The 18,655-nt window shown below is 35.2% G+C and overlaps 2 protein-coding genes across 2 annotated transcripts; one reads left to right on the top strand and one right to left on the bottom strand.

The window, feature by feature from the left end:
• Positions 1-550: 550 nt before the first annotated feature.
• LOC126619313 (uncharacterized) lies at positions 551-6,709 on the bottom strand. Its single transcript, XM_050287646.1, has 10 exons — positions 6,533-6,709; positions 5,680-5,888; positions 5,249-5,588; positions 4,857-5,081; positions 4,188-4,447; positions 3,062-3,276; positions 2,181-2,306; positions 1,823-1,999; positions 1,314-1,451; positions 551-1,224 (listed from the first exon to the last, which is right to left on the bottom strand). The coding sequence occupies exons 2-10, from the start codon at positions 5,816-5,818 to the stop codon at positions 910-912; spliced, it is 1,935 nt and encodes a 644-aa protein (XP_050143603.1). The 5' UTR covers positions 5,819-5,888; positions 6,533-6,709; the 3' UTR covers positions 551-909.
• Positions 6,710-9,512: 2,803 nt separating this feature from the next.
• On the top strand, positions 9,513-12,813 carry LOC126619319 (B-box zinc finger protein 24-like). The gene is made up of 3 exons (XM_050287655.1): positions 9,513-10,087; positions 11,542-11,841; positions 12,407-12,813. The coding sequence occupies exons 1-3, from the start codon at positions 9,905-9,907 to the stop codon at positions 12,641-12,643; spliced, it is 720 nt and encodes a 239-aa protein (XP_050143612.1). The 5' UTR covers positions 9,513-9,904; the 3' UTR covers positions 12,644-12,813.
• The last annotated feature ends 5,842 nt before the right edge of the window (positions 12,814-18,655 follow it).

Genomic DNA, 18,655 nt, shown 5'->3' with positions numbered 1-18,655 from the left:
CACAAGGACAAAATTTACGGATAAAATATGAACTAATAAGTAATTAGCATGTTTATTAATATTAAGTAATAATTTAATAATTAACTTTCGTGTTATTTAGTTTATAAAATTTTGTCTATAGATTTGGTCTTAACTAACGCTATGTCATTCAATGACAACTAATACTCTTTCATTGGTTAAATTAACAAAAATTTAAAAAAAAAGTCTCTTATTAAGGATGTAATTAATATTTTGCAAAAATATATACTAGCAAAACTTTAAAAAAAAAAGACGGTTTAAACCATAATGCCAGAATTTTATCTTAACGAGGAACATAAAAAAGAAATTTTAAAGCATAAATCACAACATTTCTGTTTATAATTTTCGTATACATGTTCTCATATTTTATAGGTCATATATATGCCCGACAAGAATATAATAATTTATTTCAAATTCAGTTTGTTTGGGGAAAGACTGGTAGTTTATGACTAGGTAGAAGGAAATAGGACGAAAAATTACCTTAACATTTAGGAGGTTAAATGAAACATTTTGAATTTCAAGACGCAAACGCTTGATATGTAACCATATAATTCAACTGTCAAAATATTAGTGAAATTCACTTCACTTCATCAATCCAAGTATACAATTTGATACAACGATAGTGGAGGTGGCATTTGTTTAAGCATCACAATGGACTAACAATTATTTGCCTACCATTTTTAGGAGCCGAAGATAAGACGTCCCACTCAACTAAGAATTTCAAGTCAATTAACAAAACAGGTTATAGCATAACCTGTAACAAAAATAAATTTCCTAAAGCGAATTATAGAAGCTCAAAAATTGCAACCATTGGATAATTAGACAACCTCAACTGAGGAGGGTTATATTACTTGAGATTACAGAGGGCAACAATAGTCCTTTACTCAAGTGCTATTCAACTTCAACCAACACGCTACTTCTCTTGTCGGACGACATCCTTTCAGCCGTTCTATGTGTAGTTTGGCCGCTCTTGCTACTGCTACTCGCAGATTTCCTTTCGACGGACCTCTGCATGATCCTGATCGGTATTCCGCCCAAATCGAAGTCTTCCTTCAAAGACCTTTTTAAGAACCTGATGTCTGTTTCCGAGAGCTCTTTCTTCCCACTCAAAAAGGCAACAAAAGTAGGCGGTCTGGCCTTCACCTGCGTGAAGTACTTAACCTTGGGTTGAGCAGCCTGATCTTTCCAAGAATGCCTGCTCATAACCTGATGAAACACGGGGAAAGACAGACGGTTACTTCCAATGACCTTTACGGTGTTGGATGGATGATATAAAAAAGGTACCATCAACTGACCTTACGCAACCAACGGTTGAGACGAGCTGTTGACAATCGTGAACACCATTTTTCATATGTATCAATAACTTGGTGCATGACATCTGCGTGGCCCCTTCCCTCCAAGGCTGATATGAATACGATTGGTATCCCAGTCACCTGTTTGCCACAGCCATGCTAACGTTAATTACCATTTAAACCATTGCTCAAAACACATTATCGAAGAGAGAACTTGAAATCCCCCACCCCCGGCGCCCTCCCACCAATGCTTCTGTCATTTTCAGATATCTTCTCATAACCCACCCAGAACCTCCACCAAATAATTCACGGCATCAAACTAGTAACCCAACCTTTATATCATAATATTTCATATCATTAAAACAGAACAAAAACCCCATATTAACTCAGGCAGCCAAGGAGAAGCATGTGAAAAATATTGTAAACATCCAGTTCTGTTTTCTATGAGAAGCATTTGAAATGAGCACGGAGCATTATAGACATTAACTTAAGAAAATAGTGCGCATGTGTACCTGGGGCATGATAGTCTGGATTTCTTGGGGCACAATTTCCATGACCTTGTCAAATAATTGCTTCCCCCTTAATAGATCCATCTTGTTCACAACCACAACCAAGCCCCGGGCTTCTTCAACTGCCTGTCTAGCTATAACTACTTCATCATGCTTCAAACTTCTCCTAGAATTTGCAATCTGATAATTACATATGATGTTGTAAGAAAGGAATCAGTTAAATATCAAGGAAAAAACAAAAATCACTTACATTACGTCATATAACATTTATAGTGCAAACTATCAAATTTTATGTAGCAGAAATCTAAACATATCACGAACTCTAGAATTTTCTTAAAAATAAACATATCGTTTGGCACACCTCTTCTGCATCAAGGACCAGAGCAACTACATGAGCTCTCATTAGATTCTTCCTTGTCTGCACAATGCTCAAGGATGATGGTCCTTTCTCTTGTTTAGCTCGTTGTAACCAACCTGCAGTGTCTACCTGAATAGGAAGGCACAATAAATCAAATAAAATAAGCCATGTTCAAGAAATTTGATAGTTCAAACAAAGAATACTTATACAAAAAAATTAAAAATAGAAAGTGCAACAACATTCAAACTTTATCAAGCACCTTATAGTTGCTTATCCTGGGACACTGCGAATTAGCATACAGATATGCACTTAATGTCTCACATTTATTAACAATAACACATTTTCTTAAGCCAAGAAGAAAAAATACAAAACTTGTACTCAAGATAGAAATCCAAAGTGAGGGCTAGTGGTTGCTATAACGAGCTGCATTTTAGCCCAGGCCGCGCTTAAAATTGAAGCATGTCTTGTCAAAACTCAAAAATGCTTGAAAGAAACATCTTTGAAGTTTTCTCATTCCAGAACTTCCAACTGATTTCTCTACCCAAGAAATAGAAAGGTATGAAGTATACTAATATCACTCAAGTTCTTTATGAGCGAAGAAGTGATCCTACAAATCTATCAGTTCAAGCACACTATTATGAAATGGAATTAATAGTACATGATTTTGATATATACTGTAAAGTTGGGGTTGAGACAGAATATAATCTCTGGCAGATACAAGACCAGGTAATAAAGAGCATGCCAAGGAATATGAAGGACTACAAAATATACAACAACAACAAAGTCTTATCCCACTAAGGACTACAAAATATAAATAAAGGAAATCAACTCGTAACCTGAGTTTGAAAGTTAAGAAGCACCAAACAAATAAATATAATATGTACCAGGTATACAGTTCTCCCTTCAAACTCAAACTGAGCTCTAATTGAATCTCTTGTCAAACCAGCTTCTGGGCCCACCAGCACACGTTCTTCTTGTAACAATGTATTCAGCAAGGTTGACTTCCCAACATTGGGTCTTCCTACAATTGCCAACTGTAATTCCAGCTTACTTTCCTCAACATCACAAGAACTGCCATCCTCAGCAGTACCTTCTTCATCTAGGATCAAGAAAGAAACAAAAATGGGGTTATCAATTAGGATAGCACAAAAATTGACCCCTTCATCAAGAAAGCAATAAAAGAATATGAATGATGTGGTTAAGGAGCAGCTTGTTTACAGGTTGTATTACAATAAAACATATGAAACCATCCATAGCAGCCTGTTTGCAGTTTAAAACGATAATAAATATTTAACAAGATTAAGTATATCCAAAATCTGAAATACTAGCTTGTTGATATTGGACTATGTAGTCGTCATTCAGTGCAAAATCCACCAAACAGGTTCAGAGACAAATAATAAGAGTATCCAAAGGTTCAGGGCCAATAGAAAATGTTCAGAATATATTATAATACAAACTAAACATTTAAGAAAGTAGATTTGCTTTGGAAAAAATCACAGAACTAGACTTTTGACTCCTCTTGGGGCATCAATGTCAAAGCATTTTAAGAACATTCCTTTCTGTAATCGTGCTTGATGGTGGAGAATGTTAGATTTGAGATAAATGTATTCTGCTTGTGTCTGATATGTTGGTAGATTTGTTTTTTATTAACATTATTTTCCATCCTCGCGCTTGAAATTTTAATACATTTTCTTGTTTCACATAAATAAATTATAAACTCAGCACTGTTATATCTAGAGCTAAAAAAGTATATGCTAAGATGTGTGAATACTAACACTGCAACCCAAATCCAAGTTTATATAAGCATGATAGTCTTCATTAATTTTCTCCATAGAGCAATATGGTTGCATAAAATGCAAACATGCCACGAGAGACCAGAGGGATTAGAAGACCATATAATATTTTGAAGAAGTTCATCTATATGCATGGAAATACACATAACAGGAGAGAACAAGTTTCTATGCATGAAACCAATATTCTATTGAAAGAAGAAAAGGATAAATTCCTTACTGTTTAATACTTGGAGCATATAGTCCTCAAGCTTAGGTTTCAGGCTCTCATAAAGATCTTGCATTCCTAGTCCAGTTTCAGCTGATATGGCAATAGGGTCACCAAATCCTAACCTATAAGCTTCAGTAGCAGCCGTCATAAGAGAACCACTACCATCAAAAAGTGCTTCAGACTTATTCATGGCAACGACAAGATTGATTCCAGGTGCATTTTTGCGCAACCACCTTCCAACCTCCAGATCAAGGGGGTGCAGTCCAGCTCTAATCACAAGATATCACAAAGGACTTAATAAATTTGCATGTAAAAGGAAAAGAGGAAGTGGTGGCCAGGGTCGTAGTGTAAGGTGCTAGCACTCTAGGTGTTCTTTCAAATTATAACAGTGGAAAAGAAAACTACAAATTTCAAGAGAAAGGCCCTAAAATATAACTCCCTGGTCAACCAGATGTGGCTTATGTACTAGTACTAGATCATATAATATACAGTTTCTCATTCACAGTTAATAATCCCACATACACACGTATTTGGATGTATTTTTATGCATGCATAAGCGTGCATGTATACCCAGAATAGCCCAAAAACATACTCATCGTGTAACAAACCAAATTGAACCACATTAAGAACATTTTCTTTTAACATAAACAAAGATATGCCAGCCTCCATATAACTAACCTTACATCTAACAGGAAAACCGCAAACTGAGACCTTGCGAGAACACTTGCAGTCATTCCTGATGTTCTATCAAGAATAGAGCCTGAAGATGCAGCCGTTTCTAAACCAGCTGAGTCCAGTACTCTAAATCGTAGATCACCCAATTTGGCAATGCCTTCTCTTATATCACGAGTAACATGATCATCTGGTGTATTGTAGACAAGAGCCTCCCGCCTCCGGATTAAACTAAAAGAAACCCACAAAATAAAAAATTTAGAAGGCAAGGCCAAGAGCGCTGCAAGTTACAATATCTGCATTCGTTTTCTCTTTTTGACAAGTAAAATGAAAATTATGCCAAATACACATACATAGTAAACAAAGTTTAAGGGAAAAAAGGCAAATGAATTACTGACCGATTAAACAAAGCTGACTTGCCCACATTCGGGCGCCCAACAAGAACTACAGTAGGAAGCAGATTCTTGTTCACTTTGGTGAAATCCACTGGTTTTTTGTACAATCCCCTAGTTTTCTCGGCAGTAACTTTGCAATCAGAATCGACATGGGGTTCCTCTAAATGAACAGCTGTACCCTTGCAAGTATCAGAAGCCGGCAGTTGATAAGTGGGTAGCGTGCAAAGCTCCCCTGTGGCCTGAAGGATAAAAGGATGCAAGATTGATATTGACCTGCACTGAGCCCTAAACCTTAAAGTTGGATTTCCAAAGGGACTTAAAAAGGCCGCGGTGAATAATGATCCTGAAAGAAAACAATCATCAAGCACATATAGTTGCATCTAATCTTGGAAATTAAAAGATAGAAGTTGATAGCAGGAAAATCAAATCCTTACCAAAATTATTTGAGTGCTTTTGTCTCTCTATGTACAAGTTGGGGATTGTGTTGGTAGAACTCTGAAGCGGATTATGAAGGAGACCAAAACCAAACTTCTTCTTCAGCGCTGGAAGAGAACGAATGCACGAATGAGACATACCCAACAAACTTCCTCTTCCCCTTCCTTCTCAGAAGATGAAGATGTGAGAAGATTTTCCCAATTTCATTCTTCAGTCATAAAACAGAAAGGAGTTCAGCTTAACAATTCAAAATCAAAAGGGCTTAACAATTCAAAATCAAAAGGGACTGCTTCCATTGAAAATTCAACCCAAGAAACCCAAGAAGCTTGTGCTTTGGTAAGATTTTTTTAATAATATTGGCATGCAATCTATATATTATAAAATGTCGATAACAAAGATATACAGTGCTATGGGTGTGGCAGGGGTGGAGCAGAGGATGGAACGAGGGGCTGACAGAAAAGGGCTGCGGGAGGGACGGAAACAAGGAACGCAGGTGGGCTGAACTTGAAGCCATTCTTCCTCACAAAATTTCGGCGGAGTTTCCTTTGTTTATATGACATTTCGATATTATACAGAACCTGTTAAACACATTATTTCTACATTTCGACTGCATTCTCAAGCACAGTATAATTCTTTGATAAATGATTTACTCACACACGGCGGTTGAAAAGAAAACCGTGAGAGAATCCACGGTTCTTAAGCCTAATTACTCTGATTAGTTGGGATTGAGGTTTACCCTAGTACTAGTAGGATTGAATCCCTAAATCAATATTTTCCAAACTAAATTAAAAGGAAAATAAGGGTAGAAAAAACAGAAAAATAAAAGGAGGAAGAAGGAAGAAGAAGCCTGACCTGTAAATGGGGGAGATAATGGCCACCCAAAGTCTGAAAGTGGAGGAGGAGGAGGGGGAGGAGGAGAGTACTCTCACGCCTGCCGCTGGCTGGGTAAATTATTATTTTTTTAATTATTATTTGGGAGGTCTTATTGGTATATGGCTGGGTTTTCTTATTCACATTATGCACAAATCCACTTATACGTCGAATAGAAGAAACTACAACTTGAGCGAGAAAATTTATATATTAAAGTAAATACTTAAATTTGTAAAAAATAAAATAAATAAAAGCATTTTACTGTGTTTATGAAATAAAAAAGCAATTTACTTTTTTTCTTACTATTATATATTATATCAAATTTTATTAAAAAAGTATATAAAATATTTGATTTGGGACAATGGTATTTTAGTAATCATATTGGTTTATATTCCGATTCTGCTGAATTAGTAAATAACTTTATGGAATTAACGTCATTTCTATTCCGATTCCAGAACATTTAAATAAACAACTTCAACATGAATCTGATTCTGACTTCTTCTCATTTCAACTCCTCGTGAATTCAATTCATCCTATTTTCATTTCAATTCATCATATTTTCATTACTGTTACGTAAATGCGCAATAAGTGTTAAACCAGTTCATTGCTGTTTTATAAAATTTCACGGAAAAAAAAAAACTGTTCATATTAATTAAAAAAAAAAAGAGTTTTATAAACTTTGCTTGAGCAAAAAAATCAATTAAAACAAAATTGTTAGCACATTTAGCCAAAAGCTCTAGTCTACACGAATGATACGACGAACGCATTTGAACCAATGTCTTTGATTTTGTTTGACGTTCTTGAGAGGATAGGCATGAGATACTTAGAAACAACAATTACATATGAAAATCATTACTAATCTAAGAAGAATACAGATCTATACATTTTGTTAGAAATTGCCAATTTTTATACTAACAATACTCTTTCAAGCTTCATGCAGCTCACCATTATGTCATAAGCACATGATTTTCAGTGTGTTGCGCGTGAATTATCAATGATTCATATGCTAGACAAGTTATGGAACCGTATTTCCCAGCATAAAGAACTATTTACAATATATTATTATGACTTACTCGGAAAGATATAATCCTTAGAGAGCTATACATCGTCAATAAGATCGTCATTTCTAAACATCGTTTATGACATTTGTGGGATCATAAATTTTCATTAGTTGTAATAAGGCGATCAGAATACACACACACACACACTTTCGTAGTCCAGTCATAAATTTTAACTACAAAAATATTATTGTTTTCATCAACTACGCACACTATTTTCTTAACTATGCAAACTATTTTCTCACCAACTCCTTTAAGAATTTTTATTAAATCCGTCACTGAATACACAAGCATGTCGTTTCATCTTTGAAAACATGAAAGGAACAATCAAACATTCGAGATTGAGATTAGTCGAGGAAATCAAACATATTATCCACACACCTCTTTTTACTTCTCACATGCCCCTTGTTAATTTTTGTATGTTGATCTTCTTCAATTCATCCAATCTGACGGTCGAAAACCAAAAAGGTGTAAGATAAGTAAAAAGGGGTGTGTGGATATTACACCCCCTACTTTAAGAGATAACATGAACACAATATTGTAGGAAACCATACAAATGAAATGCACAGTAGCAGTCATCTTTCTAAAAAATTAGAAACATGGTTAGCCAGTAAAACCATACAAATGACTTTCTGTGACCTGAATTAGCGCATTAAATTTATGACGACAAAATTAAAAAAAAAGTTATGTTTATAAATGTGAATCAGTTTATAATTCGATGTACAGAAAGACCAGTACGTGTTAGGCATAAAAGATTAAAGAAACTAACGAAAAGTCCAAAAAAAACTTCATTTTTAATGAAAAGTCTTTATTAAATATATAGTGAATATTACCAGAGAAATGTATAATTATGGTTTTTATTAAAAGTAAACAATACCGGGAGTGTTTTGTTAAAACTCCTTAAGAGCAAGTCCACCGTTGGACTTTGCTCGGGGAACAGGCGAGAGGAAAGGGCTCGAGGGCCGGTGGGTTCGGCTCCAGCATTGGGCAGCCCGAGGGCCAGGCCCGTGAGGGATTGCCATCCCTTCAGCCCGAGGGGTGTGACGTCAGGCTGACGCCATGCCTGGCGTCAGTCCTTTTATTTTTATTTTTTTTGTGTCAGGCGCGTGCCCCTCACGCTCGCGTGGGGGCGCGTCAGCCAACACGTTTTTAGAGTGAATGACCCGTGTGCAGTGACCGTTGGGAAGCCACGTGGCTTCCCACGATCCATTCGATCCCAACAACTCTTTAATACGAGCCGTTTGATTTCCAACGATAATAAAAAAAGCTGATTTAATATAAAGCGTTCGATCTGAGATCAACAGTTGATATTAATCTACTTTATAAATTAAAAAAATAGTTTTAAAATTAAGAAAAGTTACCGTTGTGACACGTGACACAATCTGGAGTGTTGGAATTCAATTTTTTTTTAAATCCAAAGGCAGAGATTAATTATTTGAATAAAAAAATTAAAAAATTGTAAAAAAATCCGAAAAAAATATCCGAAACAAATATCTGAAAATATCTTATCGAAATCTATGACTAATAATAGTCGTTTTGGGTAAATGACACGTGACGCAACGAGAACGATTTAAAATATCATATCCGAAATTACAAATAAATTTATTTAGTATTATTTTGTAAAAAAAATTAATAAGATTTTATTGCCTATTGCCAAGACTATTCAAATGCAACGATGAAGATCCAAAATACAATTACTATTTATTAAGGTAGTTACTGTTTATATAGTGGATTTAATAGTGGATTGTCTGAACGAGAGCTCTAAGAGTAGAGTTGCTCTAAAAGATTTGGTCTTGAGAAAGAGATGTGGTACTAACCACCGTCAGGTGTCAATGGCTCTACAGCCACAAGACAGAAGCCGGCGGGCCCCACAAGTGCTGTGATATCTCCCAATTGTCTTGAATTTGAAACACAAAAGAAGATCCCAGATCCTTATCCCTGCCGCCAACACAATCACCACAAAAACCTCTCCAAATCTCACACCTTTCTCCAGAAATCTCCTCCGCCAATTACTTGACTTGCCTAACAAATCCTCTATCTTCTTACCAACAACACAATCCTCTCTCTCTCCTCTCTCCTCTCTCTCTCTCTCTCTTCAGGAGGATTTTCCATAGATAATCTGTTTGGACTTTCTGGGAAAGCTTTGATCTTTGGAATTTTGATCACACTCCCTGGAATTGTCTGGCAGTTTTACAACTTTCTCACTTGCTTCTGGGATTTTTTTTTTTTTTTCTGGAAACAGAGTTGCGGGTAGGTGGAAGAAATCTGATAAATCTACAGGATTCAATCGTTGAAGATGAAGATTCAGTGTGATGTGTGCGAGAAGGCGCCGGCGACGGTGATTTGTTGCGCCGACGAGGCGGCTCTGTGCGCCAAATGCGACGTTGAAGTACACGCAGCGAATAAGCTTGCAAGCAAACACCAGAGGCTGCTCCTTCAGAGCCTCTCCAACAAGCTTCCTAAATGCGACATTTGCCAAGTAATTATTTTCACTTCCCATTTTCTTTCTATGTGTTGATTAATTTCCCAATTTCCAATTTTTATGTTTTTGTTTGGGGTTTTAGTTCCTGATATTAGTTAATTATGTATTTAGATTTGATGAATGTAAAGGGTGAGCCGGATTGAGATAGGTCTAAGGGTGCTAAGAGTGTTGGAGTTGGAGCATCCAATTCTTAACTAAACCCGAAACCAAGTGACAATGGGTAGAGGTTTCCAAGATCTAATAAGGAAAATTAACGAAAATGACTCAAAAACGTTGGTTTTAATGAAAAATGACAAATACAAGTGTAAGTGAATAGTACCAAAAAAGGTAAAAATATGGTTTTTCGTTAAAAGTGAACAGTACAAGAGAGTTTTGTTAAAACTCCCAATAACTTAGTAGTATAATTTTCTTTCGAGTAAAATTACAAGTACGATATGATTGGCCCGGTTTGAAACTTTATGTTCTCGACATAGTCCGCTTAGGTGTGACTGGCTTTTGGGCTAAGCAGGTTGATTAGTTATATGGAGTGATGCGGACGCCATACAGATGAGCGCAACTCAACTGATGATTAATTTTTGTGCATATGAAAGTAGTAATTTCTAATTTGTGAAGTGTATGTTGCTAGTGAATGAAGTGTTTGTTCACTACTTGCAATGTAAGTCAGTGAATGGTTGAGTCATGGGGATTTTGAGAGTTTGTTCGCTACTTGCAATGCAAGTCAGCTAATGGTTGAGTAGATGTCCAGCCTTGTGGATTCTGAGAATGTCGATTCGTCAAATTTAATAATGATTGATCCATAATCAGGAATTTTTTTATTGAATTGGAACGTAAAAGGTGCCTTTTAATTCTTAAGCACAAAGGGTACAATTTAGTCCTTGTTGTGGACCATGGTTTGAGTCATGGAGAAGATGAGAAAAAAATTCATTGATGCGTTGGAGAGTTGGGAAAGGTAAGGCAATTAGAGAAAGTGTTATTCTGAAATTACTCGTGTAGTCTTAGGTTTTGCTGTAATTCAGGAAGGATTTATAATTTATGGTACATCATTTATAACTATATTCCAGGGCGTTTTACTCTTTCTTCCGAGTTAAACATAGTGGGGGGTAGACAGAGATGTTTCGACAGCTCCGTAAGATGAGCAGAATCAGGGAATCAAAGGCTGACGGGTTCTTATAATTATTGTAGTAGCAGACTATGCAAGATGATCAGCTTGAATTTCTCAAGCCACATTTGAGCTTTCCTCTTGGTTTATTTCTGCTTTCTTGAAATCAACCGTCTTCATCTCAATTACTAATGAACAACAAGAAACTCACGTAAGAGTTCTTGAAAGATAAATAAGGTTTCGTTTTAAATCTGTCTTAGCATCACTGGATTCTGATGAGTTTGTTAAATTCTCTTGAAGTAATTGCTCAAATTTCAATCTCTCCCTCTCACACATATATTCTGATTTGCAGGATAAGACAGCTTTTATATTCTGCGTAGAAGACAGAGCCCTCTTTTGTCAGGATTGTGATGAACCAATTCATTCAGCCAATAGCCTCTCTGCAAACCACCAGAGGTTCCTTGCCACAGGAATCCGAGTGCCATTGGCCTCCAGTAGTACTAAGGAAGCTGAAACGAGTAGCTTGGAGCCATCCAATCAAGGTGCACAGAAGATTTCAACAAAAGTCTCAGCACCACAGGCTTCAGGCATCTCATCACCTTGGGGTGTTGATGACTTACTGCAATTATCAGATTTTGAATCTTCTGACAAGGTTAGAAAGATCCCTAGACATTTGGATGTTATGCTTTACTCATAATGATTATAATTACACAATTGTCTTCTCACAGAATAGCATGGTTTCAATTGAACACGTAGAAACAGCATTGAAAGATGCACCAGAACTTACCCTTTTTCTGTTGAAAGACCAGAGAAATGGGCGTTATCATAATATCCGTGGAAGTCAGGGTTTGAAATTAATTATTTATCTACTGTATATAAACCAGGGAGAGTACAGAAACTTCATGAGTTTTTTGGACTTTCAAGATAGAAGTAGAGGATAATTTTAATTGAGTTCACTTTTCTTTTTCTCATCGCTATTTTAGTTTGATCATTCATAGAGCATATATGCACGATTATACGAGATTATATGACTTCAATAAGTTGATAGCTCTAAATAGGTCATTGCTTAGTTGGGATGGAGTTCAGGCAGTTGTTCGGGTGAAGTCAGTATAGAAAAAACATTTATATAAAATTGATGCCAACATTGTTGATAAGTTGTTTGCCTTTTCTTTCATCTATCCCTAACCTTGAGAAACTCTGGACTGTGCTTTCTTCAGAAGGATTCGCTTGAGTTTGGAGAGCTCGAATGGATAGCAGACATGGGTATTTTCGGTGATCAGTATCCTCAGGAGGCACCGGCAGCAGCTGAAGTTCCGCAGCTCCCAGCACCGGAGTCTAGCAATTTTACCTCCTACAGACCCCCTAAATCGAGCAGTCCGCAGAAGAAGCCTAGGATTGAAATCCCAGATGACGATGATGAGTATTTCACTGTTCCTGACCTCGGCAGATTTTAGACATGTATCAACTTGATGGATTAGTTGATAGGTTGAATTATATACGTTCATACTAAGTACACGCACGTACGTATTTATGTATTTATTATATATGTTCATACTAAGTGCATACCAGTACGTATTTAAGAATTTATAATGCATTTTGTGGGATTCCTGCCCCTTTTATTTGATCCGTCGATATGTAATTTTGCCTAGTCAGCAATATGATCATACGGCACAGATTATGTGCCTGCTGTTATAATACCAAGCGACAGTGGTAATTGGTGTTTATGAGAAAAAAGAGTGTCTTGAAGCATGTATTGTCAAGCGATTGCGCGTTAAAAAGAACCAAGCTCATCTCGTCAACGCTAGAACTTCTTAATAAATGATGCCATTCCCGCGAAGTGAAGTTCAATTTCTATTCGTTAGTTCAGTGCTAGGGTGTAGAACTGGATCTCATATGGGATCAAGAGATATTCAATTTGGAGTTATCTTTTATATTTATATATGTATATATATACACACACACATACCAATAATTCCGACAAAGCATGAAATTATTCAATCAGCCAGCACGTTCTTGCCAATGATTCTGACAAAGTTTAGAGTCATTCAATCATCCATATTCTACAGTGAAAGCATCAATTATTCCAACAAATTTCACTGTTCAGCAATAGTGAAAGCAAGTCATCATTCATCAATAGTAAAAGCAAATCACCCAAGATCTTTTTCCAATTTTATAAGAAGTGGACTCCGCAGGAGGAAGGTTTCAAGTTTGGAATTTTCATAATTTCCCAATAAAAACTTTCTTTGAGTTCACACGGTCGACTTTGGAGATTGGAATATCCCTAAGGTTTCTAGTAAAAACATTTACAAAAAGAAATGGTCAAAAGCCTCTTTTAGAAGTGAACATCACGTCAAAACAGTTGAAAAAGCTTATGTTCTTTGTAAAGAACATGAGACTTGTCAGTTATTCACACAAGAACAAATTAAAACTCGTAGAAAAGATGGTTACAATTACATTCACATAGGTCTAGTCCAAATAGCAGTCAAGCCCTTAACAAGAAGAAGCCTCAATACCTCTATTTTGTTATGTCTCTGAGATGCAAGATTCATTGACTTCAGTGATAGCATTCTTGGAATGATTGAGTCAAGCCTTTACAACGAACCAATTCATTTTGATTGTTTCTCAGATCTCACGATAAGTCTTTCAGATCCTCACATACTGAAAGCACTCACATTAAATATCAAAACCTCAGGGTACCAAGTTCTTGAAGAAGTCCAACCATTAGCCTTAATTTTTAAAGTTTACTACAAAGTCACAGAAATAAACATGAATTTCCAAGCCTTAGTTAAAAGTCCTTGAGACCACACACTCTTGATACAAACCAATCAAGAAAATGCCAACATTAAAATACCCAAAACTATCAAATGGTCAAATATCAGTCTACCTTCATATTGGTGCTTGATCAATGAAACCAAACCAGTAAGCATACAAAATAGCTTAGTCAACCTAGACAACATAGAACAATATTTTGACAGAATAATTAAAATCAATTTCAACCCTCCAGCTAGGAAATCTAGTGTTACACAAATCTTTAGAACCCACTAGGAATTCTTTTTCTAGATCCACATCAGCCGATATGGTGGGTCGAGATCAAGATTTAATTAATTCCTTAGTCAATAGAAAATTAAAATCAATAGATAATAGCTTAGTATTTACGCAACAAGAATTAATTAATGATTTGATCAATATGAAGTTAAAATCAGTAGAAACAACCTCTCAGGTTACTCATCCAGGATACCAACCTAACACCCAAAATCAAGGAGAACAAACCTCTCCAACAGAATCTGATTTCGAAGCAAATCAAGTCAACCACCAACTACTAGTCCTAAATAAACCATTCAAAATTCAATGGAAGAAACTCAATGCTGACATCGAAGCAATAGAAAACATTCCTAGAAGAAACATCTTTAGGGAAAAATATAGAAAAGAACCAAAATTGGACATTTACAATAAATGGACCAATTTCATGAAAAAAACACAGATTTGAAGTATTTTTCTTCGATTTTGTTGAAAAATATTACGAGTTTGAAAAGAAATTAGAAGTCATCACCAAAGAAAATTGGGTCAAAGAAGACAAAATCATAGTCTCCTCTAGTCACCCTCCACAATAAACAATTTTAATCACAACCGCAAACACACATGTACCAGCCACTTCTTTCAAACTTCCCAAAAAAGATGTAGGAGTTAGGCCAGTCATTGAACAAAACAATTTCATAAACTAGAGTCTACACACCATAGGAAAACAACTAGATAAAATAGAAAGCAAAATAGATAGACTTTCACATTCCAAACCAACAATTAAGGAAAAATCCTTAGTCAACTTCCCAGAAGCCTCATCTAGCACAACAGCTTTGAAAACAATCTCTACAAGTCAAAAAATAGATCAAATGTTACAAGAGTTAAAACAAGAAAAACAGTCAATGTTTTACAATACCCACATGAATCTCAACCAGAAACAACTTCTGCAATATGAGATTCAGAAGGCGAGAGTGAAACAAATTCCATCAGAAAAGTAGAAGAAGCTTTTCAAAATTTTGAACTAAAACGAATCACAAACAAAAGAGTCAACTCGACAACTTTTACCAAAAATTGGTATCCAAGACCAACACCTCTGGATATTCAATTTAAAGAAAGAAACATTCAAAACCAATTCTCAATCTCGGCTGATAAACTCTATGAATGAAATATAGATGGATTATCAGAACAAGAACTTTTGAACAAATTACAACACATCTCCATGGTTGCTAATAGTTATATTACCAATCATAACTTAGTCAAACCCAAGTTGTGGACCTTTTGGTCACTGGATTTACATGAATGCTTCATTCCTGGTGGGAAAAACATCTTATTGAACAATCCATAAATGAAATAAAAAATGCAGTCAAAAGAAATGAAGAAGGAACACATGTTTTCGATGAACATATCAGAAGAGGGGTCCCGGATTCAGTCAACACATTACTTTTCACTATCATGGAACATTTCATAGGGACACCTAGTAATGTCACATTCAGGATTCATGACCAACTCAGTAACTTAAGATGTCCAACCTTAAGCGATTTTAGCTAGTACAAAGATGTTTTCATGTCCAGAGTCATGCTTAGAGAAAATAGTAATCAACCATTTTGGAAAGAAAAATTCATTAATGGATTACTAAATCTATTTGCCCATAAAATCAGAAACGTTTTAGTTAATGAAGAAGGTATCATACTATATCATACCCTTACTTATGGAAATATTATTAATATTATCCAGAAAGAATGATTGAAAATGTGAATTGATATGAAAATTACAAAACAAGTCAACAAAGACAAGTCAATAGCCAAATACGAATTAGGAACATTTCGTGAACAATATGAGTTACCTCCTATTGCACCATCTAACAAAAAGAAAAGATCAGAAACCTACAATAGGTACCCAAATAGATACTCCAGAGACACCCCAAATATAACAAATTCAAAAATAAGGGTTTTGAAACAAATAAATTTTACGAGAAATCCAAGTCTAGCAAGTGGAAGAGGAAACCCTCAAGAAAATTCCACTCACAAAAACCAAGAACAAAAGGGAAATTGCTACAAGTGTGGCAAATTTGGTCATTATGCAAACAAATATAGAGTTAAGAAAACAATCAACCAGTTGAAAATCTCTGAGGAAGAGAAAACCGAGTTAATCCAGGTATTGGAATTAAGAGACACAGACCATAGTCAATCCAAAGACGATTTAGAATCTAATTCATCTTCTCTCAATCACTCCTCAAGTAGCCTTTCATCCCATGACATAAAGATAAGATGCACATATACTTGTTGTAAGAGAATTCCAGCCCTCAATAAACAAGAAGAACAAGAAAATCTTCTTATCGAGTTAATTAGTAAAGTAGATGACCCTGAGTTAAAATCATTTTACTTAAACAAGCTTAAGAAGTTAGTCTCCCAAGAAGAAACCAGTACTAGTCAACCACAAGCAACCCCAAAAATCTGTCTTAGCACAACCTTGGAAAAGTTTAATAATGCTAAGAAAGAAATTACGATCAAAGATCTACAAAGAGAAGTCAACAAAATTAAGGAAGAAATTAAGTCCTTAAAATCAGAAAACATAGAAATTCGCTCACATCTCAGTAGTATCCAAACACAAGCACTCCTTAGCAATAACGATGAAGAACACAATAGTTATTCCTCAGACCAAGAATCGGAATTCAAGTCCACAAAAAATCCAACAAAAAACCTAGTTTTAGGATTACTACAAAAAATTAGGAACAAAAAATGGTATTCTAAAATAAAAATAATAATTGAAGATTTCCGGTTAGAAACAATTGCCTTAATTGACTCATGTGCGGATTTGAATTGTATTCAAGAAGGTTTAATTCCCACTATGTATTTTCATAAATCAACATAAATTCTTAGTGCAGCAAACCAGTCACCAATGCAGTTAAAATATGAAATCTCAAAAACCCATGTTTGTTTTAAAACCCCATTTGTTTTGATTAAAACCATTTCAGACCCAATCATTTTAGGTCTCCCTTTCATAACTTTCATATATCATTTTAAGGTGCACCATGACAGTATAACCACCAGAATGTTGGGACAAAAAATCACATTTAAGTTATGCACGGAAACAGATCTCAAAAAATTAAGACAATTACAAAAAGATAGTATCTCAAAAACCATAAATCTAGTCACCAAAAAATCACAACAAATTAATTTCTTAAAAGAAGAAATTAATTACAAAGGAATTGAAGAACAATTAACAAATAAATCGTTGTTACAAAACATTGACAACTTTCAAAATAAACTTGTTCATGAAATTTGTTCGGATATTCCCAACGGTTTTTGGCACAGAAAACAACTCATTGTTAAACTTCCTTACAATAAGCAATTTAATGAAAAAAAAATACCAACAAAAGCCAGACCAATCTAAATGAGTCAAGAAGTTATGGAATAATGCAAAATAGAAATCCAAGAACTTCTCAATAAAGGAATCATTAGGAAAAGTAAATCACTATAGTCTTGTCCTGTTTTCTATGTCCAAAAAAACGCTGATTTAGAAAGAGAAACTCCTAAGTTAGTCATTCATTACAAACCTCTTAATGAAATCCTGGAATGAATACGGTATCTAATTCCTAACAAAAGAGATTTAATTAAGAGACTTAGTCAAGCTGTAATATTCTCAAAATTCGACATGAAGTCTAGATTTTGGCAGATTCAAATTCATGAGGATGACAAATACAAAACTGCATTTGACACTTCTTTCAACCATTATGAATGGAATGGAATGTCATTCAATCTTAAGAATGCATCCAGAGATTTTCAAAATATCATGAATGAAATATTTAATCAATACAGTCATTTCTCAATTGTTTATATTGACGATGTTCTCATTTATTCCAAATCGATAGATGAGCATTAGAAACACTTAAATATGTTTGCTAGGATAATTAAGTTAAATAGACTAGTTGTCTCATCAATCAAAATTAAGTTATTTCAGATCAAAATTAGGTTTTTAGAATGCAATATCCATTAGTCAACCATTTAGCCAATAGAAAGAGTAATTCAATTTGCAGATAAGTTCCCAGATGAAATCATTGATAAAACCCAGTTACAAAGATTTTTAGGATCCTTAAATTATGTTGCAGAATTTTATCCACATCCTAAACAACAATGCAAACCCTTGTTTGATCGTCTAAAAGAAAATCATTCACCTTGGTTCAATACTCATACTTCAATTGTCATACAAATTAAATTACATGTTAAGACTTTGCCCTATCTTGGCATTCCAACTCCCAATTCATTCAAAATTGTTGAAACTGATGCCTCTGAAATTGGTTACAGAGGTATTCTCAAGCAGTCAATCTCTTCCGGATCTCCTGAACAAATTGTTCGTTTCCATTCAGGAGTATGGAATCCAACACAAAGCAATTATAGTACTATTAAGAAAGAAATATTATCTATAGTATTATGCATTAGCAAATTTCA

The sequence above is a fragment of the Malus sylvestris genome, chromosome 4 (assembly GCF_916048215.2).
Source record: "Malus sylvestris chromosome 4, drMalSylv7.2, whole genome shotgun sequence".
Lineage (NCBI taxonomy): Eukaryota > Viridiplantae > Streptophyta > Magnoliopsida > Rosales > Rosaceae > Malus > Malus sylvestris.
The sequence above is the reverse complement of the archived record's forward strand: the minus strand, read 5'-3'. Positions and strand labels throughout refer to the sequence as shown.

Bases quoted from the DNA above. Each gene is read 5' to 3' on its own strand.
- LOC126619319 (XM_050287655.1), top strand. From the start codon at position 9,905: ATGAAGATTCAGTGTGATGTGTGCGAGAAGGCGCCGGCGACGGTGATT. The intron at 10,088-11,541 runs GTAATTATTTTC...TCTGATTTGCAG, and splicing joins CTAAATGCGACATTTGCCAA to GATAAGACAGCTTTTATATT. The intron at 11,842-12,406 runs GTTAGAAAGATC...TGCTTTCTTCAG, and splicing joins ATTTTGAATCTTCTGACAAG to AAGGATTCGCTTGAGTTTGG.
- LOC126619313 (XM_050287646.1), bottom strand. From the start codon at position 5,818: ATGTCTCATTCGTGCATTCGTTCTCTTCCAGCGCTGAAGAAGAAGTTT. The intron at 5,082-5,248 runs GTCAGTAATTCA...GGTTTCTTTTAG, and splicing joins AAGTCAGCTTTGTTTAATCG to TTTAATCCGGAGGCGGGAGG. The intron at 4,448-4,856 runs GTTAGTTATATG...TCTTGTGATTAG, and splicing joins GTTTTCCTGTTAGATGTAAG to AGCTGGACTGCACCCCCTTG.